This window comes from Haliotis rubra, unplaced genomic scaffold (assembly GCF_003918875.1).
Source record: "Haliotis rubra isolate DU_JTF1 unplaced genomic scaffold, ASM391887v1 Scf304, whole genome shotgun sequence".
Taxonomy (NCBI): domain Eukaryota; kingdom Metazoa; phylum Mollusca; class Gastropoda; order Lepetellida; family Haliotidae; genus Haliotis; species Haliotis rubra.
Window position 1 is genome coordinate 160,434 of NW_025766974.1, and position 27,885 is coordinate 188,318.

Sequence of the window (27,885 nt, forward strand, 5' to 3'; positions counted from 1 at the left end):
AAGGGCACAGGGGTGAGCCTGGCTTCTGCCGCAGTTGGCTGTGCAGAGCTGCCCATCAGAACATATGGTCATCCGGTTCGATTCTCGGTTCGCCCCGATTATGTCTGATGCGTGTCAGATACCTTTGGTCACAGGTTTGAATCCCCGATTAGACCCCATTTTAGCATCGTCAACCTTATTTGATGAATCAGGCAAATGTGTGTTTCTCTTCCAGCATCATGCGAGCCGATGCGTCTCCACCCGTGTATCAACGGGACGGACTACCACAGCACCATGTACCCTAACGTGTTTGGCGACGTCACTCAGTCTCAGGCCATAGCACGATACAACCACTACAAAGACTTCTTTGACATTCCATGTCATGCATACGCAACTGATTTCTTCTGTTCTGCTTACACTCCCGAGTGCTACTTGAATAGGCCCATACCTCCTTGTCGGAGTTACTGTGAGGGTGAGTGTTACTTGAATAGGCACACACCTCCTTGTCCGAGTAACTGTGAGGGTGAATGTTACTTGAATAAATCCATACCTCCTGGTCGGAGTTACTGTGAGGGTAAGTGTTACTTGAATAGGTCCATACCTCCTTGTCGGAGTTACTGTGAGGGTGAATGTTACTTGGATAGGTCCATACATCCTTGTCGGAGTTATTTTGATCGTAAGCGTTACTTGTACAACCCAATACGACAGGTACTTGAACAAATCGTAATTCCAAACCGGCGATAACTGTGTCAGTGTCATATGAGAATCGGGATGAACACTCTTTGGTTATTTCCAAATACTTCATCACACCAGCATTATTTGAAAACAAGCCTTGTGTTTGTGTGTATTGTCAGAGGTGCGGTCCCGGTGTGTGGGTGCTTACTCTGCCAACATCACATTCCCCGTTGACTGCTCCAGGCTGCCCGAGTCCTCCAACCCCACAGTGTGCAGGCCAAGCTTGTACAAACGTAAGTACGACCCGGATATATGGAGTGAGTGAATGAGTTTAGTTTTACGCCGCTTTTAGCAATATTCCAGCCACGGCGGGGGACACTAGGTCTTCACACATTGTACCCATTATCCGGATATAAGTGGACTGTAAACGTTTTCCTGTTGTCAGACTATCCTGCATTCGGTATATACTTTTATCAAAATCATGATGTGAGTTGGGATGGGATGCTGGTGGCCCAGTAAGCGCTGCAATTCGCTGTTAGAGTTACGTCCCTTCGGGCACACTAGGAACCTTTGCTTATAGATTCGAATCCCAGTTCGCATGGACTATGTTTCAGGTTTATCAGTACCAAACCTTTTCATGAATTTCACCACATTGGTAAAGGTCACTTTGTCACTGGAATAGGCATCAAACCCTCTTCACTCACTGAAACAGTCAGTATGCAGATAGAAACTGAAACATATTTTCTGTATATTTCTCCAGCGGGGAAGTGTATACCAGTGCAGGAAGAGCTGTGTGAGGACATTGGCTACAATTACACCTCCTTCCCCAACACCGTGGGCAGCTACGGGGAGAAGGAAGTCAAAAGCAACCTGACCTTGATTATCAAGGGAATCCAGTTTGCCACCCACTGCTTCAAATACGCCCGACTGTTCATCTGTGCTGCCTTCGTCCCCAAATGCAGTGGGACAGGTCACGTGCCCAATCACATCATCCCGCCCTGTCGCAGTCTGTGCGAAGGTAAGAAGCACCATTAGTTATTTTTGCGTTATTTGATTCTTTGTTCATTGTCTGAGACACACTCACTCATGATAAAGACATCGTCACTCAACGTGAGGGTCAACGTTGGAAACAGTGGTTTCGAGATTTGGAGCCGTATTGAGAGGAAATGGTTTAATTTAAATAAGGTAATACTTGAATCAGTGAGGCGCTTTTGTGGGGAAAAAGCGGAACTCACACATGGGTGATACTTTATATATTTTGGCCACACTTTCTGTATACCATCAATACTTTGCTGTCATTATAGAGTTCAAGTCCCGCTGTGAGATCTACCTGCACATCTTCTACCTTGGGTGGCCTCCCGGTATGAACTGTTCCGCCTTCCCAGATTCCCCGGATGAAAACATCTGTATTGGCTACGATGAGGCCCACGAAATACCGGAGAAGGGAGGTGAGGCCAGTAGTGTCTCTTCTAGACTAGATCCACTCAAATACCCGTGAAGATCCGGGTTACAATTCATATTCAGCAACCCGTGCTTGTCGTAAGGGCGACAAACGAGATCGGTTGGTCAGGCTCTCTGACGTGGCTGATGCATGTCATCGTATCCCAATTGCGTAGATCGATGTTCATGTCAGTAAAACAACCCGTACAGGGTAATTGCATTAATGGATGACTACATTATTTGAAATTGGCCTATTTAGGAATGTATGGATATTTACTTTACTTTAGAATTACATGTTTATCGATTCTCGGTGTGGTTACTCTGAAAGCCACAGTGTCCTTGGGGCAGGCTGAAGATGTTGTTTCACTCAACTTTACTTGTTCAACTATATACTGTAAACTGAAGAGCAAAACAAGTATACCAAATCAGGTTTTTATGTACATTGTACTTGAAAATTGCTGGAACTGCTGTTAAATTCGATTATGTCTCTTTTATAAATATTCTTTTCTCCAACATTTTGCAGAAAAGTAAACTGTGGAAAGGTAATTGTGTGTAAAAAGAAATCAGTTCAGTGAGGACTTGGGCAAGAAATGAATTTGCAACAAAATGAGTGCTATTATGTTAGAATTTTTCTGAATCTATGCCGAAAAAAGCTAATTTATTGATTTTCAAACGTAAGATATGTACAATTAACCACCAGCGGGTATGCGAACAATATCTTTCAATTTTTAAAAATAAGTCTAAAAGTACTTTAAAATATAGAACGATGTTGAAGTATTATCGTTGAACGCTAAGCACAAGGACAGTTCATTTCTCGGGTATGGACTTAAGATATTTTCATTCGAACATTGTTAACATCAACCGAAAGTAGTAGTTTCGTTTGCTGCTCAGTTTAATTCATCACTCGCTATATACTGAACTAAAGAAGTTAGGAATCGTGAATATTTTTGAATATTCACTCCCATTCCCTCAAATTGTCCATGATTCCTGACGAGAGCCCCAGTTGCCTAAAGTGCCGCCATTTGAGTCGTGTCACTTGGGTGCACTGGACACCCATGGTTGTGGGTTCGAATCCCATTTCGCGATCATGGTTCAAGGTTTGTCGGCTCACCAAAATGGTTTTTCCTCCCTTATTTGAACTGATGCTGTGATACAGAGCGGCAACTATCTAACTCACTCACAAAAGAGCTTTAGGAGTAACATTTCATTTGATTAGCTTTTAGGTAGCTCTAACTAAATACTTTATTAGTACATAAGCACCTTCACTTTGACAATTTATCTGATGTTACCCGCAGTCCCATAACGAGGCTATCGGTGATGGATTTCTAGAGGCAGTACATATTAATTCTGGGTCGATTCGATTATGTTTCAGGTTTATCAGTACCAAACCTTTTGTCCTGAATTTCACGACATTGGTAAACGTCACTTTGTCACTGGAATATGGTATACAGAGCATTAAACCTTCTTCACTCACTGAAACAGTCAGTATGCAAATAGAAACAGTGACATATTTTCTGTATATTTCTCCAGCGAGTATACTTCTCCAGGAAGTGTATACCAGTGCAGGAAGAGTTGTGTGAGGACATTGGCTACAACTACACCTCCTTCCAGGCAGCTTTAATTAAATACTTTATTAGTACATAAGCAGCTTCCATTTTGACTATTTATCTGATGTTACCCGCAGTCCCATTATATTAATACTGGGTAAAACACGAGGCTTTATGTCCCTTGATGAAAACACGAACAAGCGGGGACCAGAATTGCTTTCACATTGTTTTCCAATCAACGGTAACACCAAAGATCCGACCCCTCGCCGAGTTTGAGGAATGGCTAAATAATGACAGCAAGACATTGTTGGGAACTTAGGGCTACACCAAGTGGACATAAGACATGCTTGATGGGTAGTTGATAGCGAAGCTCTGGGTGGTGTTTGCCAAGCATCTAGCGGTTCCAGCCGCAATGCGCGGGATGCGGCGTTCTGACGCCGGCTTTAAGAAGTCTTATTGGGTCTCGGTTTACACTGGGACAGTCTTCTGTACAAATATGTTCCTTTGCCGTAAAAATGCAGATACTCAAATCCGAAGGGACATACTAGCCCGTGAGATGTTGTTCTTATCGAGTGGTAGCCCGCGTAGACACATTGCAAATACCTATAGCGCTGCTGATCATGTTTACAATTGATCCTGGGCAACCCTTGTTGTCTTAAGTGGCGACTAACGGAATCGGGTGGTAAGGTTCGCTGACGTGTTTGGCACATGTCATCGTATCCCAGATTGGTAAATCGATGCTCATGATTTCTATCACTAGACTATCTCGTCCAGAGTCTATAATTTACAGAATGCCGCTAAACCGGTGTTAAACAACTAACAAACTGCAAGTACTTAGAATTGGAAGAGTGTCTGGATGTATGTATGTTTTATCAGTGGAAACAAACTAGTGTTTTAATTCAGAATGTCGGCATGTCGGATAACTTACACCACACTGGTTTACACCGGTTTGTTTGTGACACAGCCTGCACAATGGGATGAGTGAGTCAGTCGGGTTTTATGGCACTTTAAACTGTATTCCAGTTACATCACGACGTGGGGGCTGAACTTGGGAGGTAACACAATGTGATGTAGGTCTAATAACTTTGACGAAACCCACGCTCTTGATGCACACGGGTATGGTGCAGACAAACCGAAAAACTGGAATTGAACCCATAATCATATGTTTCTGTCGTCTTCGGGGGTAGCAGTCCTACACAGAACATGAGACTAGTGGGCCAGCCGTGCCTCATACAAATAATCAGACGCAGGTTTGCACTAAGCACACAGCTGCAAGAAGTTTGTGTGAATCGCCAAAGAACTTCATTTCGTTAAGATATTCGTTTCATATTTATTGCTTTTCCAGTTTGTTCACACAAACTTTATTCACACTACTCGTCAGTAAATCCAGAGTAAATAGAGTGTGATCTCATTCCAGCATGTAAGCGTGACGAATTCCGATGTGACAACGGCACGTGTATCTCCACCCTCTGGGTATGCGACGGCTACCAAGACTGCGCCGACAACATGGACGAGCACCACTGCGGTGAGCACCAGAATGGGGTATTCTATCCCAAGAGGGTGTGGATGTATGAGGTAAACGGGTTGCTGGGTATGTCTTGGGTGGACATTTGGTGATAGTTTTCCTGCACGATGTGTCCAGACACAAGAACGTGAACGTGAACCGTATGTCTCATCGGGTTTAGAAAACAAGTAAACTGGCGTACAAAAGAAAGTACACACCTGGTGCTTTTGGATTACTTTCCAAAAAGCGACGTAAATGTTGTGAAAAGAGTTTTTACAATGATATATAAGTCACAGACTTTCCTAATATGTTGCCAAAACACTACAGATATCGTGCCCAATTGCGAAGTTGACAGTCAAAATCACAACACTTTTCAAATAATCCTAAAACCCCAGGTGTGTACTTTCTTTTCTACGTCAGTTTAGCACATGTCTATTTCATTCTTTTCTTGAAATCAAGGTTTTATCACACACTTCAAGAAGAGCTGGTATCTTTTTATTGTGTGACAGCTGGTATAGACAGCGATTTGTTTGTATAATTCTAAGATCATAAAGTTGCTGTTGCTGCCTTGCAGATTGCAAGGTTTGGGGTCAGCGTTTTTAGATAATATATCTGCATTTGGAAAATTTCAACAGGCAGCATAACTTTGGCGCCGTATTGATGCCTCATATGAAGGTTTTCTCGTCTTTTCAGCAACTTGCGCTTCCAATGAGCATCTGTGCTCCGGAAACAGGATGTGCGTCAACAAGAACTCCGTCTGTGACGGCGTCACTGACTGTGTCGGCGCTGTGGAAGAATCGGAGTGCGGTAGGTTAAAAAGACTGATCGGGCAACTGGGATTGTCACGATAATGAAACCACTGACAAGCGTTGGTTTTTGTTGTTTTCATTTCTATAGGTAGCTAAAGAACAATGCTGTATAAAAAGTTAACAACAAACAAGTCTCGGTTCTCCGCTGAAACCGATTCCACTGGGCGTAAAGAGGGGAAATTACATAAACATCGAATGAATGGATAGTTGAAGATCAGTAATAACACCAAGTGTGATGCCACCATCACTCATGAAGTAAAACCGGTGTCATTTTGGACATTACGAATATTTATACAGAATTGTATCTTTCTTAGAATTCTTTTTATATTTAAGGTAATCAATTAGTTTATAACTTACACACCTTCATTTTTCTATTTTCTCCCAAATGTATGTTTGAGTTTGTTATACAGGTGAAAGGTATGCTTAGCCCAATATGGGAACAAAATAGCGAACAAAGCCACCTACGATTAATAAATTCCAACATTGCTGGCTACAGTTCGCCTGGGGACACGCGCCCAACAGAAGGTGGTGGAGGCCAGGAACCCGGACACGAACAAGTGGCACCCCGTGTGCTCGGACGGCTGGAACATGACCTTCAGCAACATCGTCTGTAATCAACTGGGCTACAGGTAAAAACTTTCACGCCATTCAGCAACATTGTCTGTAATCAAATGGGTTACAGGTAACTACTTTAATGCCGTTCAGCAACATTGTCTTTAATCAAATGGGTTACAGGTAGCTACTTTAATGCCATTCAGCAACATTGTCTGTAATCAAATGGGTTACAGGTAGCTACTTTAATGCCATTCAGCAACATTGTCTGTAATCAACTAGGTTACAGGTAACTACTTTAATGCCATTCAGCAACATTGTCTGTAATCAACTAGGTTATAGGTAGGTAGCTACTTTAATGCCATTCAGCAACATTGTCTGTAATCAACTAGGTTACAGGTAGCTACTTTAATGCCATTCAGCAACATTGTCTGTAATCAACTGGGTTACAGGTAGCTACTTTAATGCCATTCAGCAACATTGTCTGTAATCAACTAGGTTACAGGTAACTACTTCAATGCCATTCAGCAACATTGTCTGTAATCAAATGGGTTACAGGTAACTACTTTAATGCCATTCAGCAACATTGTCTGTAATCAACTAGGTTACAGGTAGCTACTTTAATGCCGTTCAGCAACATTGTCTGTAATCAACTGGGTTACAGGTAACTACTTTAATGCCATTCAGCAACATTGTCTGTAATCAACTAGGTTACAGGTAGCTACTTTAATGCCATTCAGCAACATTGTCTGTAATCAACTAGGGTTACATGTAACTACTTTAATGCCATTCAGCAACATTGTCTGTAATCAACTAGGTTACAGGTAGCTACTTTAATGCCATTCAGCAACATTGTCTGTAATCAACTAGGTTACAGGTAGCTACTTTAATGCCATTTAATTGTCAAATGGGTTACAGGTATTCCATTCAGCAACATTGTCTGTAATCAACTAGGTTACAGGTAGCTACTTTAATGCCATTCAGCAACATTGTCTGTAATCAACTAGGTTACAGGTAGCTACTTTAATGCCATTCAGCAACATTGTCTGTAATCAACTAGGTTACAGGTAACTACTTTAATGCCATTTCAGCAACATTGTTTCAATGTCAGGTAGCTACTTTAATGCCATTCAGCAACATTGTCTGTAATCAACTGGGTTACAGGTAGCTACTTTAATGCCATTCAGCAACATTGTCTGTAATCAACTGGGTTACAGGTAACTACTTTAATGCCATTCAGCAACATTGTCTGTAATCAACTAGGTTACAGGTAGCTACTTTAATGCCATTCAGCAACATTGTCTGTAATCAACTAGGTTACAGGTAACTTACAGGTAGCTTTTAGTAATGCTTTAATGCCATTCAGCAACATTGTCTGTAATCAACTAGGTTACAGGTAGCTACTTTAATGCCATTCAGCAACATTGTTTGTAATCAACTAGGTTACAGGTAACTACTTTAATGCCGTTCAGCAACATTGTCTGTAATCAAATGGGTTACAGGTAGCTACTTTAATGCCATTCAGCAACATTGTTTGTAATCAACTAGGGTACAAGTAACTACTTTAATGCCGTTCAGCAACATTGTCTGTAATCAACTAGGTCACAGGTAACTACTTTAATGCCATTCAGCAACATTGTCTGTAATCAACTAGGTTACAAGTAACTACTTTAATGCCATTCAGCAACATTGTCTGTAATCAACTAGGTTACAGGTAACTACTTTAATGCCATTCAGCAACATTGTCTGTAATCAACTAGGTTACAGGTAACTTTGCTACTTTAATGCCGTTCAGCAACATTGTCTGTAATCAAATTGGGTTACAAGTAAATACGTCGATGTCGACCAGCACCATCGTCTGTTATCTGCAAAATTACGGGTAAATACTTATCAGTTTCTCAGCAACATCATCATTTAATCAGGTCGGCTACAGGTAAACACGGGTACATTTGTTTAGCCCAGGAATGCTTTCCCTATGAGACAATGGGTGGTATACATGGTGTGAGTGATGCATTGAAGGCTAAAAACATACACTCTGAGAACAAAATGACTAATAAAGAAAATGAAAACCTAATGAAGGGGCAAGAAGGAGCCCAGAAACGTCGTGTTTTAAATAATAAAGAAGTTGTAAATCCATACCATAGGTCTCGTGTTGTTATGATACAATGAACATTGTTAAAGCAAAGTGTCCGGATGATTTGCATAAGTTTCAGTTCATGACGAATCATGGGCTCGTGATGTTGACGTGTCAACTACTCACTAACCCTTCTCTGTGTTTGTTGCTAGGATCGTACACAGCACGGTGTTTAAGGCAGGCTCAAGTCGACCGACTGTTGTCCTGCAACCACGCAACAAGAACCAGGACCCGCGGAAAATACAGAGCTATTTCAACTGGACGTGAGTTCACTCACACCCACTCCATTTGGCCTCACCTGATTCGTAGTTCAAAATTAACCACATTCTTGTAAAAAATACAAATCTCTACTTTAACAGACACATCTTGATATCTAATATGTCTACTCAAGGACCAGTCTGGATTGTCCTTCGAACCGGTTTTGAACCGAGAGGTTTTATATGAACAAATAGGCTTCAAATTGTCGTATATGTATGTCTTGTTTGAAAGTTAATGGTCATTGTTATTTTCAGGTCTACCTGCTCAAACAATGAGCATGTGAACATCATGTGTGAAGATCCAAGTAAGTCATATCACGTTTCCTTAAGCTACCTGTCTTCGTAATGGCCGCTTCATCGTCGACGTCTTTATTTGACACAACTCAGTAAATCATAAGCGTGACGATTGGACAAAAATACTTTTTGACGTGTATCATGATAAATGGGCACTGCTTACCAAAACGATATAATTATCGACTCCCTGTTAATATACAGACTGGATCTCATATGTATATGTATATTCCAATCAAGGACATGCGTGTGTACGGTCTCTAAAGCTTGGACAACAGCAACTGGCATTTCTCAGATTGATATATAATTATATACAAACAGACAACATTTTCGAGTGATCTGAGTAAATGACACAAAGCGGCTGAGAAGAGAGATATGTGTAATTATCTGACAATGGCGTGATTAGGTTTACATATACCCAATACCCGGCTGAAAGAGTAAGACATGCTCGGCCTTGAAGGATAATTATCTGTAATTGCGTTTAGAGATGTATCGACTGCTGGATTCCCACAGGTAGAAATTAAGCGTAAATACACCCGGGCAAAATATACAAGTATATACCGACGTTTGATGGTGGTAATGAAGAAACAAACAAGTCTATGGTTATTCGATGGTTATGTATCGGATACCACAATTGTATTTCACGCATTAGTTATGTTGTGTTTTGGCGAGTGTTTCCAGCCGAGTAGGGCTCGCAGAACCTTTGTATTTGGCCAAATCCAATTGTGTATAGTTTGTTTTAGCTCAGCACTGTAGTGCAGGCATTTAGTTCGTATGAACAGAGAATGACGACGCAGCTACAAGTAACCTGTATTTCTCACCGTTCTAGATACTTCCGTTTTAAATCCACTAAGTAGTAATTTGGTTATGGGATTTGAATATGAATTATTGTTCGGATTAATTTCACGCGAACTGTATTCGCTTTCCATTGAATCGAAACATGTTCAGATTCATGTCATTTTTTGTTATCATAAATTAATTATAACCTTTACTATGGTTAATTAACCTTAACCTTAACTCCCATTCTTTAACATTGCACTTAGGTTACCTTAGTGACTTAAGATCACCTTAGTGCTTTGTGAAAGGGTCCCCTGGTCATTACCTTTACGTAACAGTATCAACAACATCATTGACCTCATCAGTTATTGAGGGAAACTCGACTTTACAACACACCTTTGTGGGCAATCTAGTGTATAAACAACCCAGTATGTATCAGATATTAACAGTTGGTCGTCAGTTATGCATGTTTATCTTGAACTCCAGTTTCTTTTTCTCACATTTTCAAAAGGAATCATGTAATATTATCAAGTCTTTCAAATTTCGTGTAACTACAACTTGGAAAAGAGTATGACCGCAAAGCACGTTGATCGGTTGGAAAATTTTAATCTCTTAAACCTAATCCCCGGGTTTTTAATATTAGATTTGCTGATTAAAGAGAAGATCACTGCCCATCTCATGTGAATCTCTGTCCTCTCACGCTGAATCAGGGATATTGACAGGCTTATTAAATGTCGTGTTAAACCACACTAATACCCAGAAACATTGCCCCAATTCTTTCCATACACATAAACACCTCACCGGATTTGTCTCAGCTCCATGCAGCGTACACCGTATGGATTTGCCGTTGCACGCGGTAGCTTGTGATGCAGCGAGTTTAATCGACTACCTTTCGTAAAATCGTACTTTATTGAAAATTCCAGGCTCTTGTCATTTGATGTACTGCATTTAATTATCGCTGAATAGCGCACTGCTTGTAATTCTCTTTCCTTTTTGAGAGTCGTTACAACTTTGGATCGCGGAAAATTTGGATAAAATTTCGAAAATTAATCAATGTGGATTTATTGATTGTGCACTTTCGCATCAATATCGACCGCATAACCATGTATTAGATTAAAAACGCGATCTTTACTGCCATTGCCGTCGATGGACCTGGGCAAAAGTGGTTGAAGTTATTTCCCTTACACTTGTTAGGATCTGCTGTTCCCCGATTATTATCCGTGGTTTGTCGGCGCTTCATCTGTATTCAGGATCAAAGTGGTCAAGGTCATCAACAGGGTGCGAAATAGTTTCCAAATGTTGATAGCCAGTCGGGATAGCTATGAAAGTTGCTAGCCCACAAAATAATTCAGGGATCACTAGCCCGAAATGTAGACACGGTTTGCATCAATAAGCTGCTAGTATGATGAACATTTTTATCAGGCCATCATCTTGCATGATTTAAAAGTGTGTTATAAATTAACAAGCCGGAGAGAGTGATATATTAACAAAATGACCCTATGAAATTTCACTAGCCAGTCGGGCCAGCGGAGATTGTCGAGATTACTGGCCCGATTGTTTTTTTTCACTAGGCCACGGGCTAGCGGGCTAGTGACTATTTTGCACATTGGTCATCAACCTGTGTCAGTGATTCCTTGCATCTCATTCAACATTCATTACCCGAAGAGCAAAATAAACTGTACCTGTTTGTTGATATGCTTGATTTAAGAAACATCTTAAGTAAAGAATATTATATCCGAACAAGAAACTTTAACAAACTAATGAGCGCTTAGTCCGCCCTCAACGAATACTTTAACATGGCTTTATTTTACTTAAAACTTTGAGAGTTGTTTTTAAACATGGCAAAATGCACAACTGTTCATTGGCATATCTTACATCATATATTCAAAATCAATGTTCCCTTCGTAATTCCCAAATTTCAAATTTACCATGCCACATTGAGGGGGCATGTGGTTGAAATTCATTTCATATCCCAGTGTTCACTGAACCAATATATTTTTACACACAATTACCAAGCCACAGATCTTTACAAATTGTTGCAGGAATGACTGACGTTTAAATAGACTAAATCAAATTTAACAACAGTTTTTCAATTGTCAATTACATAAAAAGCGGAGTCGATATACTTTCTTTTTCCTCTCAGACGATATTCACCACGAGATAACTCGATAACTTCCAAATTTAAATAAATTGATTCTCCATTTGAGAGAAGACATTCCCTAATTCAGCCTGTCGACACATACCAATACCTCCACGATAGCAGTGAGTATCGGTTTAACACCAGTGTCCATGTGACGCCACGTTGAGAGGCCAGTGTGATACATTCATGTCTTAACCATAGGGGCGTGTCTCGCTTAGAAACAGCGTTAGAAAGACACACAGGTGTATAGACCCTTCCCTATTACTATATATAAGTAATAGGGTAGGGTCTGTACACCTATATGTCTTTCTAACGCTGTTTCTAAGCGAGACAAGTAATAGGGTAGGGTCTGTACACCTATATGTCTTTCTAACGCTGTTTCTAAGCGAGACAAGTAATAGGGTAGGGTCTATACACCTATATGTCTTTCTAACGCTGTTTCTAAGCGAGACAAGTAATAGGGTAGGGTCTATACACCTATATGTCTTTCTAACGCTGTTTCTAAGCGAGACAAGTAATAGGGTAGGGTCTATACACCTATATGTCTTTCTAACGCTGTTTCTAAGCGAGACAAGTAATAGGGTAGGGCCTATACACCTTTATGTCTTTCTAACGCTGTTTCTAAGCGAGACAAGTAATGGGGTAGGGTTTGTACACCTATATGTCTTTCTAACGCTGTTTCTAAGCAGAGACAAGTAATAGGGGTAGGGCCTATACACCTTTATGTCTTTCTAACGCTGTTTCTAAGCGAGACAAGTAATAGGGTAGGGTCTATACACCTATATGTCTTTCTAACGCTGTTTCTAAGCGAGACAAGTAATAGGGTAGGGCCTATACACCTATATGTCTTTCTAACGCTGTTTCTAAGCGAGACAAGTAATAGGGTAGGGCCTATACACCTATATGTCTTTCTAACGCTGTTTCTAAGCGAGACACGCCTCTATGTTCTTAACATACATCATAGCGTGGATGTACAGATACACTACAGGACAAAAACATGTACTCCCATGCTTGATGGTGACTAAAGATGAAACAAACAAGACACGGTTATTTGGAGCTGACGTATTTGATACGGATGTCATAGTTGTGATGTGTCTCGTGCATTTAAAGAGTTTCGGTGACTGTTTTCAACCTGGTAACGTTTTGTTGACGTCAAATCCAATAAACACACGTGTACTCTCTTCTACATGGGTGATACTTTGTACGGTATGTGTTACATGTGTAACGGATGCATGTCTGATCTTCAGTCTGTGGCACCCGACCGGCGGTGTACCCGAACCCGCTAAGGATTGTGGGAGGGGACGAGGTGCGGCCTGGGACGTGGCCCTGGTTGGTCTCCCTCCACGGGGGCTCGGGCCAGAAGTTCTTCTGTGGGGGCAGCGTCATCAATGAACTGTTCATCCTGACTGCGGCCCACTGTATTGGGGAGGGTAAGTCCTGCATTCGATATTTCAAGGATACGGATGGTCCTGTGGTCTGATTACCATGTTTGTGTAGAGTTGCTTCGCTTAGCTGCAAATGGATCCGCGGATTGCTTTTTTCAGAAACAGATTGTCTTCAAGTGTCTGTTTTCACCTTCCCAATGTTCTTGTGTTTCAACAATCGTGACCCCCAACAACCTTTTCTTCCCACGTGTTAACGCTGACATTGCCGTAGTATCACTACAATACCGTGTAGTGGCCTCAACATTAACCTACAACTATTTGAAGGACACTTTCATAAACAAAAAGTCCATCAAAGTAAAATAGAAGTTGTATTTGAACACAAACATGTGCGTTTAGAAGATGGTATGATGAACAAGGGAGATATTTCTATGTGGATATACAACTTCTTTATCACAATATATACAACGTTTCGGTGTAGACGCTGACACTGTTATCAAGCAAGTGATATATATTACTGCGGGTGAAGCATTTATATACATGAGTAAAGTTATGTTTGTACAAGAATGTATTTCCACAGAACAATTTCCAATGTTCTAACGGTATATGTGGCTGGGTATCAATAAAGTACAAGCAAACATCGTCCGGCCTGCATGCATACAAATCAAACCACAGTCCGCTCTCTGTCAGTATCTGCCCACTACGCAGGACCTTCATACTCACAAACTGTACTTCAGAAAATAATAGGATGATCTTTTTCTCGAATATCCAATATCATCCCAACCTCCGCATTAGTATCTAGATGTTTTGTTTTTGGGTTTCATTTTGACATCTAGGACATTTTCTAAAAAACATCTCGACATCATTCAGAACGGATGTTAGTTAAACACATTGACAGCAGTTATTCTGTTTGCATGTAGCGGTGTGCCGTTTCTACAGTGGACTATTCAAGCCGGACACACGCGGAAAGACACCTACTCCAGATACCGACAAGTCAGGAAAGGACTGAAGTTTTTCACCTACCCTGGCTACAACCACTACACTGTTGAGAACGACATCGCCATCATCATGTTGGACGAGCCCCTCACTTTCAGTGACTACCTGCGACCAATCTGTCTTCCCAAGCAGGGCCAGGTGATACCTGTCGGGACGAGGTGCATCTCTGCAGGCTGGGGCAAGTCCAGTGATACAGGTACCAGCTTTATGTAGCTTAGCCCTGTTAACACCTCCTTTTACTACTTCCTGATTTTCGTTCTGAATTCAACACGACCATATGTTTTTGATACTTTCACTGAATCATTGTACTGACGTTTGCATCGTAGCTTGGCCTTCATTTGAAGTGACCACTGCAGTTCATTGGCGGACCCAGAGGAGGGGTGCAGGGGTGCGCACCCCCTGTTTTGTCCTGAAAGTTTATTAAATGACCATTGAAACTCACGGGAAAATGAAGTGTACACCCACTCTTTCTCAAAAGTGTGCCCACCCACCCCTTCTCAAAAAGCTGTATCCGCACTTGTGCATGACACTACTTACAAGTACATTTTTTCATCGGTTATTTACTAAAATAAGTTGTACTTGTCATAGTGGCGATTGACAGCCGAATGGTCAGGCTGACTTGTTGATGCATGCAATCGTATCCCAACTGCATAGATCGATGCTGTTGATGTCAATCAGGGGATTATCTCGTCCAGGCTCGATTTGTTTACAGATCGTCGTCATATACCTGGAATAATGCTGAGCATATCTTTAAAAACAAACAAACAAATATAATTTAAATAAAAACACGTTGTACATAACTCATATCGTATTAAGTGTATTATATTGATGGTCAGTTGCGCTGAGTATCCAAATTCCAAACTTTGTTATGAAATATGCACATGTACAAAGTATCCTAATGATGTTTCCAGCCTTGGACTACGAGCCTGCAGCCCGCCAGGTACAGTTGGACATTGCTGACTGGCACAGCTGTGAGGCGGTTGTCCAGCGGGCAGAGAAGCAGGTGCCCTACAAACTGACCGATAACATGATCTGTGCTGGGGGGTCGGATGGATTTGACGCATGCGCGGTAAGATCATATGTGTATGTTCATGTGGTAATAATATGATTTATTGTTAGGACCACGGCCCCAATTTACAAAGTGGACTTTGCAACGAGTGTCGTTAGTGTTAAAGGAGAATACGAACGAAAACAAAACTTTTGATATGTTGTAATGGATAATCTAAAAGTCACCTTCCGTGATTAAAATTGAGCAAAAGGTTTGTAAAATAGCAATAAAAACACAAAAAACGTACTCGTACTTCCGCCTATTACGGAAACACCCGACAGTTAATGAGCAGAGGGGTATCACGTGACAGGACGTCATATGTACCTGTTGCTGATGGCTTCCTCTTTGATTTTACCTCACAACTTAACAGTGACCATGGATTCTGAAGCTGTAAAACTTGTTCCTGGTGTCATTTCTGAATTTATCAATACGATCCGATTTTACATCTTGCCAGACAATCTTCCAGTGAAGACGAAAAGAGTGAGTGAGTGAGTGAGTTGAGTTTTACGCCGCACTCAGCAATTTTCCAGCTATATGGCGGCGGTCTGTAAATAATCGAGTCTGGACCAGACAATCCAGTGATCAACAGCATGAACATCGATCTGCGCAATTGGGAACCGATGACGTGTCAACCAAGTCAGCGAGCCTGACGAAGACGAAGAAGAAGAATCAAGCGAAACGGAGGCACCGATTGAGGTCAAAATAAATTTAAATAATTTAATAGACCATATCGTTTAACAAGAATACTATTTGTCAGCAAAATGTGATACAGTTCCAACCAGCAAACCCACCCCTATAAATATATGACCAGTCCCTAAGAATTATTTAAAAAAAAATGTGTTGCAGTCCTTTTGTGTAGGGTCAGTCGGCGGAAAAATAGAAATTATTTGCTACAAAAATTACAAAGGAATTATTTTGTTGAAAAAATTAGGATCCTAGTTCTCATTAATAACGTATCAAGTCTCCATACAAGATCCCAGCCTGGTCAAGCAGAGATAATATTCGCGACGCAGATAGGTTATTCCCCGAAAACTGGTGAATTATAAAATACTAGTCAGGACAATGCATGTTTCCCCAGTGTATGTTTATTGAAATAGTTATGATACTCTGTCTTGGCCTTAGAATGACATCCTGTCAGCCAATGAGAATACAGAACAACTTTCACGGCACACACTACTGACAAATAACGAGTCTGATGCCGACGTAATTGGACAAAATGGAAAACAATGAAAGCAACAAGTACTTCATGATTTGTCGTTGTATTCGGCAATGTTTCGGGTAGACTGCAGCATTTAGGGCTCCAAACCGAAAAAACGTTATAGCGGAACATTTTCAAGCTCATGTGAAATCTCTTACTGATTTTAATAATATATCTCATGGTTACCAGTCGAACTGCCCCAGCTACAAAATGCCCCAGCAAATTTAGTCATTCATTCTAATTTGGTCAAATTTATTTAAAATGATTAAACATATGCCCTAAATGCATAGTTTTTGTCAACTTTGATATTATGTCCTTTATATAAAGGTTATTACCAAGTAATATTTCTGATAAATGTTCCATTGGTAAACTCATAACTATGTATATACGTTTATATGAAGAACATAATATCAAAGTTGACAAAACTATGCATTTATGGCCTATATTTAATCATTTTAAATATATTTGGGAATATTGACTACCCCCTGGGGCAATTTGACCAAAACAGGGGCAATTTGACTTAATTTGCTGGGGTAATTTGTAGCGAGAGCAATTCGACTGGCAATCGGACTTATGTTAAAAATACCACTGACAGCAAGTTTAACATCGAATGATGGAGTTTAAATTAATCTCGTGGGTACTTCTTCCTTCTTCAGCCTAGCTTTGGGATTTTCATTTCCCATGTGTGCATGTCTCTTTCATATGCGTCCTCCTGGGAATGATCGGAGCGTTTCTCCTGCCTAATCTGTCTCTTTACTTGGAAAACGGAAGAAATGGTGGCTCTTTCCATTGTTCGATGATTCCGTGCATCCCAGGCAACGGAATACACCATCGTACCATTTACAAAAACGACAGAAACGACACGATTTGTATTACTGTAGCGCTTGTTTTTTGGCAATATGGCGGGCGCTTGTCACATATGACGTCACGAGCAGAAAGGTCACGTGAGTTCCAGCGAATGTGCACAATGCCCGAAGCTCAGATAACAGAAACTGTTTTCGCGATAAAAGCATAATAAACCGTATGTTTGAAATAAAATTGGGGTACATGTTTCTCATGACTTTATCTTTCCCCCAGCAAATTATTGCAATTGTCTAGTATTCTCCTTTAATGGATGAGGGGTGGGCCAAACCCAGTCGTCCGAGGCGCCGCAATTCGATGTGCTAGTTTGCATCCTTTGGGCACAACAGAAAAACTATGACTTGGGTTCGAATCCCGGTCCTCAACTCCCTTTCCCGATTATGTTGGTAGGTGTGTCCCACGCAGAAACCTGGAAAAGAATAAAGGAAGACTTGCACTTTCATGTGTTCCCTTATAAGTTTCCATGAGTATATATATAGTACATTTGTAGAGTAATGGTTAGGGTGCATTGACTTGACCATGTTCTTGCACTTGCAGGGCGACAGTGGCGGTCCGTTCGTGTGTATGAAGCCCAACACAACCGACGTGTGGTTCCAGGCGGGGATAGTGTCGTGGGGGATAGGGTGCGCCATCCCTAACGCCCCGGGAGTATACACGGAACTTCCCCTTTATGTTAACTGGATAAACGAGGTAATCTCCAACAACACCGACCCCTCGTGATGGACGTGGACTACGGGAGACGCTGAGGATGGGAGGGAGTGACCACTCCCACTCCGTCAGCTGAACAACTTGCTCAAACTCTAGAATCAGAAACATGTCCTATTACAATAAAGGTTGCATTATTGCCATACAGAATAACTAATGACACTGAAGCCCCAAACATGGATACCCATGAGGGGCAGGATTCTTCTAACACCAGCAGAACTGGTATTTCCGTGTTGTGCATTCGAGGTATAACTATGACACCATAATGGATTGTGTCTGTTGACGGTTTTATATGGAGCTGTGGCGATGACATCATCAACACGTTAACACAGCGTCAGTGTGTCAAGCATGAAACATGCCGCCGAACGTTTCCTGAATATTTCATTAACCTGGCTATGACGCAAACAGTTAAGCATCAAAATAACGGCATTTGTCGGTGTGTGATTCCACTCTCGGCTACCACTGCAAGGAGCTGCTATTACATGCTACATTCTGACGTGATGCCAAACAGCATTCAGGGGAAAGCCTGTTGAAAGTACATTTGGTGGCACATATTGGTAATTAACATTTCAGAGCCATTTTTGCATTTCAGTTGAATCTATATTCCCTCAATGCACGGGTGTGATTCTCCTGTTTCAGTGGACAGTGGTGTAATGTGAGCCCTGTCTTTGGTTGGCTGTAAAAATGTTATTTCACATTAGACTGAGCCTGCATTGTGGATAGTATCATGCGTTTGAATCATATTGATTATGTTTTGTACATTTAATGTCAACTCAGCAAATGCCACATCCGGGTATTTCTGTTTCGGTTGCACACGCATGCGCAGTAAATGTTGTAGGTTGTGAGACAGTATTGTCATACATTATTTGAAACCAAATTACTACCTGATATGATATGGTCCAAGACTGACCTTCAGCTGGTTGAAACACAATAACGTTATATACCCTTGTTTTTTACGAAAGGCTAAACATGTGTTTTGTTCGTAATCATTAAGTGTGTTTCATATGAGGTCATGTATGTAACTTGATTTCAGTTTCGATGCATTTGTTTTCAAAATGTTCAATATGAGTAAACATGTTCGGGTTTTAGAGAGGACTGTTAACACAGATATAGTAATTGGGAGTCAATACTCATCCCATGCACGTCCACACCACCATTGACGTCTACACGTCCGTGCAAGGAGACTGACACCTGACCCCGTACCTTACTGCAGTCAAACAATTAGCTAACGACCTGTGTGTACAGCATAACTTCCGTTGGTACTGTCAGGGATCGTTTCAAAAGTCACCTTTGCATTATATTTGTCTTTAATTACTTAAATGAATGATAACAGTTTAGTGTAAAGATGGTTCTCTAGGACTCTGAACCAGGGTACCGATCCACAAAGCATTCGTAACCTTACGACCTGTCGTAACTCAACAGTTTATCATAGGTTTACGAATGTCGTAGTGCTACGAACGTTCTGTGGATCGGGCTTCAAGAATGCAATCCCAGCACCTTTAGGTGTCAGTGTTCTTTAAACAATGTCACGTGTCGTCTTCGTGATTGGACAATTGGACCATTTTACAAAACTGATATTTTGTTCCGGTCGTAACCTGTTAAGAAGTATGATTGTGCAAATAGCGTTCAGATATTATTTTTATCATTCTCATATCCCTAAATCCTTATAGGAACTTGTACTTTCACGTGACTCACATGACATTCGGATTCGTGATCCTGTTGTTTATTTGATAGTCTCTCGGTTGTACTCTCAAGATGAAGGTATTTTACTGTTTTTTTCAAGAGAATATGTTTTCAAATTCGTCAAATTCTAGGCGGCATGATTTGGAGGTACTTCGATAACGGTGACGTATAACTACGCCAGTCAGCCAAGGTACGTACCGACGGCAGTTTCAAGAACTCGTTTTACAGTTCAGGCTTCATTCTGTCATATTCGTCAGTCAACGTTGTCGCCATACGTCACCCCCATTAACGTGAATCTTGATCAGTTTGGGCAGTATATGTATTAACGCCATGTTCACACGTCAGTTATGTATATCACCTTAATAATCACCGGTAGTATAGAACTTGAAGGTTAGTGACGAAAATATCTACATTCATGTATCACATGGATCGCCTTCCAACATAGCGCCACGCTTAACAATGATTCGTACTTACAGCCAATCTCCGTCGCAGAATGACCTTGACCTTGGCATTCGATCAACGTACAAGATAGGACATTTCTTTGCACGACTTCGCAATATAGAAAACTGCAAATAACGTAACAAAGGAGTCATTTCCCCGACTGACATTGGAAGCATTTTACAAAGCTACACAAAAGAGCCGTTTTGGGCAAACACAACAAACGCATGTCAGACAAATGGATAAGTAAGTACGTAAAACTCATTCAAGTGTCTAGTGTCTGTTATGTGACCAGTCATCGATGTTGACTGTGAGTTGTGACGTTCGTGACTAAAACGAGCCATGTGACGTGAATTCGTGATGTTATATTTCACCAAGACATACTCTGTGACACGAAAACGTGGCGTGTTTTCTTCCAGACCTTGCAAAATAGGTACGCCATTCTCGAATACAGTGAAACCTGGCTAATCCGAACAAGTACCCAATGCAATCGTCCGGATTATAGAGGATTTGAAGTAATGATATTTTCTCTCTACACTGCACATAATGTTTCGCAAGGGCCTGTATCTCGTTCAACAAGTCGATCTTAGACAAGACTACCGCAGTTAATTAGCCTCGACGCTAGGATCGCTTTATGGAACCGGACCGTGGTAACGGTATTTGTGTTCAATCTCATGGGGTGCCCGACCATCGGCCCCTAGGGAAGTCCCCGTCAGTAGCCACAGCCCCTATTGTGCAATGCATGCTTGGTGTAAGGTTCACCTGTCCGCCTTTATATACTATGGCGAATCCCCTTGTATTTTCTCTTTGCATTTTGTCATATTTTTAAAGTTTATCATGTGTCATTAATATTGTTATAACAGTTCATATATTTTGTCCATGTTACGTAGAGTATTTGTATTCATTATCAATCAGATTTTTATTACCGCATATATGTTTAAATACACTATAGATACTTTTTCAAACAGTTTATTTTAGAAGATTACGTGTGTATAAAAGCGTTGTAATTAATCAGTACATTAAAATTGCTTGAAACACAATATTCAGATTTTGTCACTCGGAATGTTATTTTTACTGCTCTAAACAGCAGCTTATCTTACAGCATATTGTTCATCTTGGAAAATGTTTACAGTTTTGATATTTTCGCAAGAATCACAAGGATCCCAGCAATGGAGCCACCTAAATCTGATTCGGTGTTAAACAAGAGCGCGACGACACCGTTGTTTCGATCATACAAGGTGGTCGTAACTTTGTCTTTAAGTGATACCGGTATCCTCCGAAGATATGTTCCCCCGCAACCATCCTACTGACGATTCCCAGATCTTGTTGACAATACCATGGCCGAAATGAATGCTTCTTCCCGATATGAAAATGTAATTTGGTTAAAAATAATAAAAATGTGAAAGAAATTTCCCAAGACACCACTGCTGGCGAGTATACTCGACATGTTATCTTTGAAAATCAATGAATTTGTGTTTTTTTCGGCACATAACTGCTTCAAACATAACAGGGAGCATGTGGTTACAAGGTCATTCCTACCCCAGTCTTCTTTGAACCAGTCTATTTTTACACAATCTTACAAAGCCACAGATAAGGTTTTCCAAGCTCATGTAAAAATAAGTATCAGGTGAACAGACACAATCGAACTTAAAAGCAGCTCTTTCATTTTTCAGTTACATGAAAACCTTAGTCCTATACTTTCTTTTGAGTCTCAGTATATACATCCTAAAAAAAAAGAAATACCTGTATGTCATTCTCAAGAGATTCATTCTGTGACATATACAATGTTGATTACAAATTCAAGCGAAGACTTTGTATTTGTCGGTTTCATTACTAGCATGACAGTCGTAAAACCTACTATCATGTATGTCAACCACTGGAGTGAATGACTGCATACTACCACGTGTGTCAACCACTGGAGTGAATGACTGCATACTACCACGTGTGTCAACCACTGGAGTGAATGACTGCATACTACCACGTATGTCAACCACTGGAGTGAATGACTGCATACTACCACGTGTGTCAACCACTGGAGTGAATGACTGCATACTACCACGTGTGTCAACCACTGGAGTGAATGACTGCATACTACCACGTGTGTCAACCACTGGAGTGAATGACTGCATACTACCACGTGTGTCAACCACTGGAGTGAATGACTGCATACTACCACGTGTGTCAACCACTGGAGTGAATGACTGCATACTACCACGTGTGTCAACCACTGGAGTGAATGACTGCATGGAGTGAATGACTACCACCACGTGTGTCAACCACTGGAGTGAATGACTGCATACTACCACGTGTGTCAACCACTGGAGTGAATGACTGCATACTACCACGTGTGTCAACCACTGGAGTGAATGACTGCATACTACCACGTGTGTCAACCACTGGAGTGAATGACTGACTGCATACTACCACGTGTGTCAACCACTGGAGTGAATGACTGCATACTACCACGTGTGTCAACCACTGGAGTGAATGACTGCATACTACCACGTGTGTCAACCACTGGAGTGAATGACTGCATACTACCACGTATGTCAACCACTGGAGTGAATGACTGCATGTTACCACGTGTGTCAACCACTGGAGTGAATGACTGCATACTACCACGTGTGTGTCAACCACTGGAGTGAATGACTGCATACTACCACGTGTCAACCACTGGAGTGAATGACTGCATACTACCACGTGTGTCAACCACTGGAGTGAATGACTGCATGTTACCACGTGTGTCAACCACTGGAGTGAATGACTGCATGTTACCATGTGTGTCAACCACTGGAGTGAATGACTGCATGTTACCACGTGTGTCAACCACTGGAGTGAATGACTGCATACTACCACGTGTGTCAACCACTGGAGTGAATGACTGCATACTACCACGTGTGTCAACCACTGGAGTGAATGACTGCATGTTACCATGTGTGTCAACCACTGGAGTGAATGACTGCATGTTACCACGTGTGTCAACCACTGGAGTGAATGACTGCATGCTACCACGTGTGTCAACCACTGGAGTGAATGACTGCATACTACCACGTGTGTCAACCACTGGAGTGAATGACTGCATACTACCACGTGTGTCAACCACTGGAGTGAATGACTGCATGTTACCACGTGTGTCAACCACTGGAGTGAATGACAGCATGTTACCACGTGTGTCAACCACTGGGCTGAATGGGCTTCCAAGTGTGTCAACCACTGGAGTGAATGACTGCATGCTACCACGTATGTCAACCACTGGAGTGAATGACTGCATGCTACCACGTGTGTCAACCACTGGAGTGAATGACTACATGTTACCACGTGTGTCAACCACTGGAGTGAATGACTGCATGCTACCACGTGTGTCAACCACTGGAGTGAATGACTGCATACTACCACGTGTGTCAACCACTGGAGTGAATGACTGCATACTACCACGTGTGTCAACCACTGGAGTGAATGACTGCATGCTACCACGTGTGTCAACCACTGGAGTGAATGATTGCATGTTACCACGTATGTCAACCACTGGAGTGAATGACTGCATACTACCACGTGTGTCAACCACTGGAGTGAATGACTGCATGCTACCACGTATGTCAATCACTGGAGTGAATGACTGCATGCTACCACGTGTGTCAACCACTGGAGTGAATGACTGCATACTTCCACGTGTGTCAACCACTGGAGTGAATGACAGCATGCTACCACGTATGTCAACCACTGGAGTGAATGACTGCATGCTACCACGTGTGTCAACCACTGGAGTGAATGACTGCATGCTACCACGTGTGTCAACCACTGGAGTGAATGACTGCATGCTACCACGTATGTCAACCACTGGAGTGAATGACTGCATACTACCACGTGTCAACCACTGGAGTGAATGACTGCATGCTACCACGTATGTCAACCACTGGAGTGAATGACTGCATGTTACCACGTGTGTCAACCACTGGAGTGAATGACTGCATGTTACCACGTGTCAACCACTGGAGTGAATGACTGCATGTTACCACGTACCACGTATGACTGCAACCAACCACTGGAGTGAATGACTGCATAACACGTATGTCAACCACTGGACGAATGACTGCATGTTACCAACCACTGGAGTGAATGACTGCATGTTACCACGTGTGTCAACCACTGGAGTGAATGACTGCATGTTACCACGTATGTCATCCACTGGAGTGAATGACTGCATGTTACCACGTGTGTCAACCACTGGAGTGAATGACTGCATGCTACCACGTGTCAACCACTGGAGTGAATGACAGCATGCTACCACGTGTCAACCACTGAGTGAATGACTGCATACTACCACGTGTGTCAACCACTGGAGTGAATGACTGCATGCTACCACGTGTGTCAACCACTGGAGTGAATGATTGCATGTTACCACGTATGTCAACCACTGGAGTGAATGACTGCATACTACCACGACCACTGGAGTGAATGACTGCATGCTACCACGTATGTCAACCACTGGAGTGAATGACTGGAGTGAATGACTGCATACTACCACGCATACTTCCACGTGTGTCAACCACTGGAGTGAATGACTGCATGTTAACACGTGTGTCAACCACTGGAGTGAATGACAGCATGCTACCACGTATGTCAACCACTGGAGTGAATGACTGCATGTTACCACGTGTGTCAACCACTGGAGTGAATGACTGCATGTTACCACGTATGTCATCCCCTGGAGTGGATGACAGCATGTTACCACGTATGTCAACCACTGGAGTGAATGACTGCATACTACCACGTGTGTCAAACACTGGAGTGAATGACAGCATGCTACCACGTGTGTCAACCACTGGAGTGAATGACTGCATGTTACCACGTGTGTCAACCACTGGAGTGAATGACAGCATGTTACCACGTGTGTCAACCACTGGAGTGAATAAAGCATGAAGCATGGGGCATGGAACTTTGGACATGTTGTGGAATGATAGCCTGTTGTCCCTGAAGAGCGTGGCGGAATTGCTGCAGATTCAGAGTCAATGTTTGACGTAAACGTCTGTCCTGCACATACCACAATCAATATGTTTCTCATTTTGGAGAGATCCGGTGTCTTTGGACGCTACGACAGTATGTATATATACTTTTGTCAAGTGCCAAGGTTTACTTATATATGCGGAATCCCGGATCCATTTCGATTCCATCCATGGCTTGATATCCGTGTTCGTTAGTTTCAGCAAAGTTGTAAGCGTCGACCCCAGCATCGCTATGCTATTTCCTCCCATATTATAAAAGTTAGACACTCTGGGAAGTGACATAAAACCAAGCTCAGTGGGAGGGTTTGATCTATAATGTTGCAAACATTTCTCGTTATTTGCAGATTACTTACAGATCCCTACGACTCCTCGTCCCCTGTCGCCCCATTGTTACTCCTTGCTGTGCACACCAAGAAACACTGCCTGACAGACTTTGCCCATCGATCGTTTATAATCCATTCCCTTCTGTTCGGTAGTTTCACAGCTCAAAGACAAATTTAAATGTTAATGCCTGAGAGATTTTAAATCCCTGTCACTTGTAGAACATCAGGCAACGAAAAACTGAAGCGCAAATACACACAGTATAAATGTATCCTTGTTCACAGCAACAGTGCAGCTCTACAGCTTGTATCAAACACAATTCCATATTCCAACTGGAATGTGTCTTGCTATAGCTGTGATATATCTGGGCATTATTGCGTAATTTATTATAGGGATTGTTCTGGGATTGTTCTGGGATTGCTCTGGCATTGTTCTCTTAGTGCAGAACTGAAGGCAACAGGCCCACATTGCAAGTATATACGATGTTTAACAACATGCCTCTCCATAAGAGCATGGGTGAGAGTATGGTTTTACGCCACTTTCAGCAATATTCCAGCAATATCACGGCAGGGGGCACCAGAAATGGGCTTCACACATGCTACCCATGTGAGGAATCGATCTCGGGTCAACGCATTAACTATAAGGTTATATGGTATATATTTCCTTCTAAGATACAATAATGATTACAAATTAGTAGAACATGCTATTCGTGGCAGATTATACAGTCTGTGCATTGGATTTTCGATTCATACCTCAATGAACCAAAACAAATACACAGTCAGTCATTAAATATTTTCATATTGTAGGTTTGTTTCGAAATTTCCCTTATAATACATTAAATCGTAATATACTAAACGGAAGTGGGATAAGGATTATGGCATACGGCTGGATGTATATATTATAGCTCGTTAGTACAATTACAACGTCAGTTCCAACGCTCGGAGGTCATCGAGGCCATGGCTTAACAAGTCTTTTTGGACTGTCATTGTTGTCACGAATTCCATATTATCAACAGGGGTCTCGGATATACAAACTGATATTGTTGAGTGAGTGAGTGCTCTGAACAGTATTTCAGGTATATCATGGCGGTGAGACCACTATACAGCCCTCAGCCTTTTACCATTATGGTTAAACCCACAAACACAACTGTACTGACAAACCTACAAACATGAGACCAGAACCGGGATTCGAACCCTCTATTATAGGTTTGTGGTGTGCCCAAGGGACGCAACTCTGTTCAGCTAATTGCGGTGCTTCAGACGACATGGCCACCCGTGGCCCTAGTTAATACTGTGTCACAGCGTTCCGCTGTGGGATTGACGATTATGAATATTTCATGAACGATGACATGAATGATGGACTCAAGTCCTCACCAGGATTCCTAATCTGATAACCCCACATACCAATAGGATATCTCGCGACGCTCGAAGATAATTATATCAGAAACATCTTTTTTCTGGGTTCATTAAATTTAATGCCGGCTCTAAGAACCAGTTTTACATCTGTATTTCTGATTTGATTGAGTCTTATTTGTAGTTATGTAGATAGGTTTGCCAGTTGCAATAACGCGATGTGCGACCTTTCGCCGTCACAAGCCTGGAGAGTCCGGAACTGTCCGATACTGTGCTTTACGCGCTCAATCATCATGAAGGTAAGTCGTATTTACATACAGGGGCCATTTATCATGATCAGTTAGCACGTCAATGTCCGTATGCGACTTGCTAACATGTTCAAAGTGGCTGCCACGAGTCGTCCCCCTGTGACCTCAGAGATGGGTCCCCCATAATACAGGCGTCGGTTGATGGCCGATGACGCGGATCTCCTACGACGGCTGGCAAGGATAAAGTCACGTGACACATGATGGATAAAAATGGTCTGCCAAGGTCATGGTACCAGCATCAGTTTATTAACATGTCGATGCGTAAGTCTTATAATGACGGGCAACACAAATACACATCTTCCTGCAGATCTAGGGACCTCCCAGGCAAAAAAGCCCCACGATGAAATGGAAATCTTGTGGTCTCTTTTTCAGACAACCCCCGGAAAGTAATTAAATCTGGTCAATATATGAGATGACTTCTTGTATGGAAATGTCTTGCCATGTCTCCCCTATTAATCGGTGAGTCCGATAATAATCTACAACTG

General features: G+C 41.9%; 1 protein-coding gene across 1 annotated transcript in view; it reads left to right on the plus strand.

Annotated features, from left to right (window-relative positions):
- LOC124282844 (atrial natriuretic peptide-converting enzyme-like) overlaps positions 1 to 21,456 on the plus strand; it is an 82,811-nt gene extending 61,355 nt beyond the window's left edge. Inside the window, 14 exon segments of the mRNA XM_046718881.1 lie at positions 215 to 451; positions 834 to 947; positions 1,415 to 1,672; positions 1,959 to 2,102; positions 5,059 to 5,166; positions 5,839 to 5,952; positions 6,451 to 6,583; positions 8,793 to 8,903; positions 9,153 to 9,202; positions 13,353 to 13,535; positions 14,408 to 14,487; positions 14,490 to 14,679; positions 15,395 to 15,552; positions 18,128 to 21,456. Coding sequence (XP_046574837.1) covers positions 215 to 451; positions 834 to 947; positions 1,415 to 1,672; positions 1,959 to 2,102; positions 5,059 to 5,166; positions 5,839 to 5,952; positions 6,451 to 6,583; positions 8,793 to 8,903; positions 9,153 to 9,202; positions 13,353 to 13,535; positions 14,408 to 14,487; positions 14,490 to 14,679; positions 15,395 to 15,552; positions 18,128 to 18,310 — 2,063 coding nt within the window. The 3' untranslated portion in view covers positions 18,311 to 21,456.
- Positions 21,457 to 27,885: the final 6,429 nt, after the last annotated feature.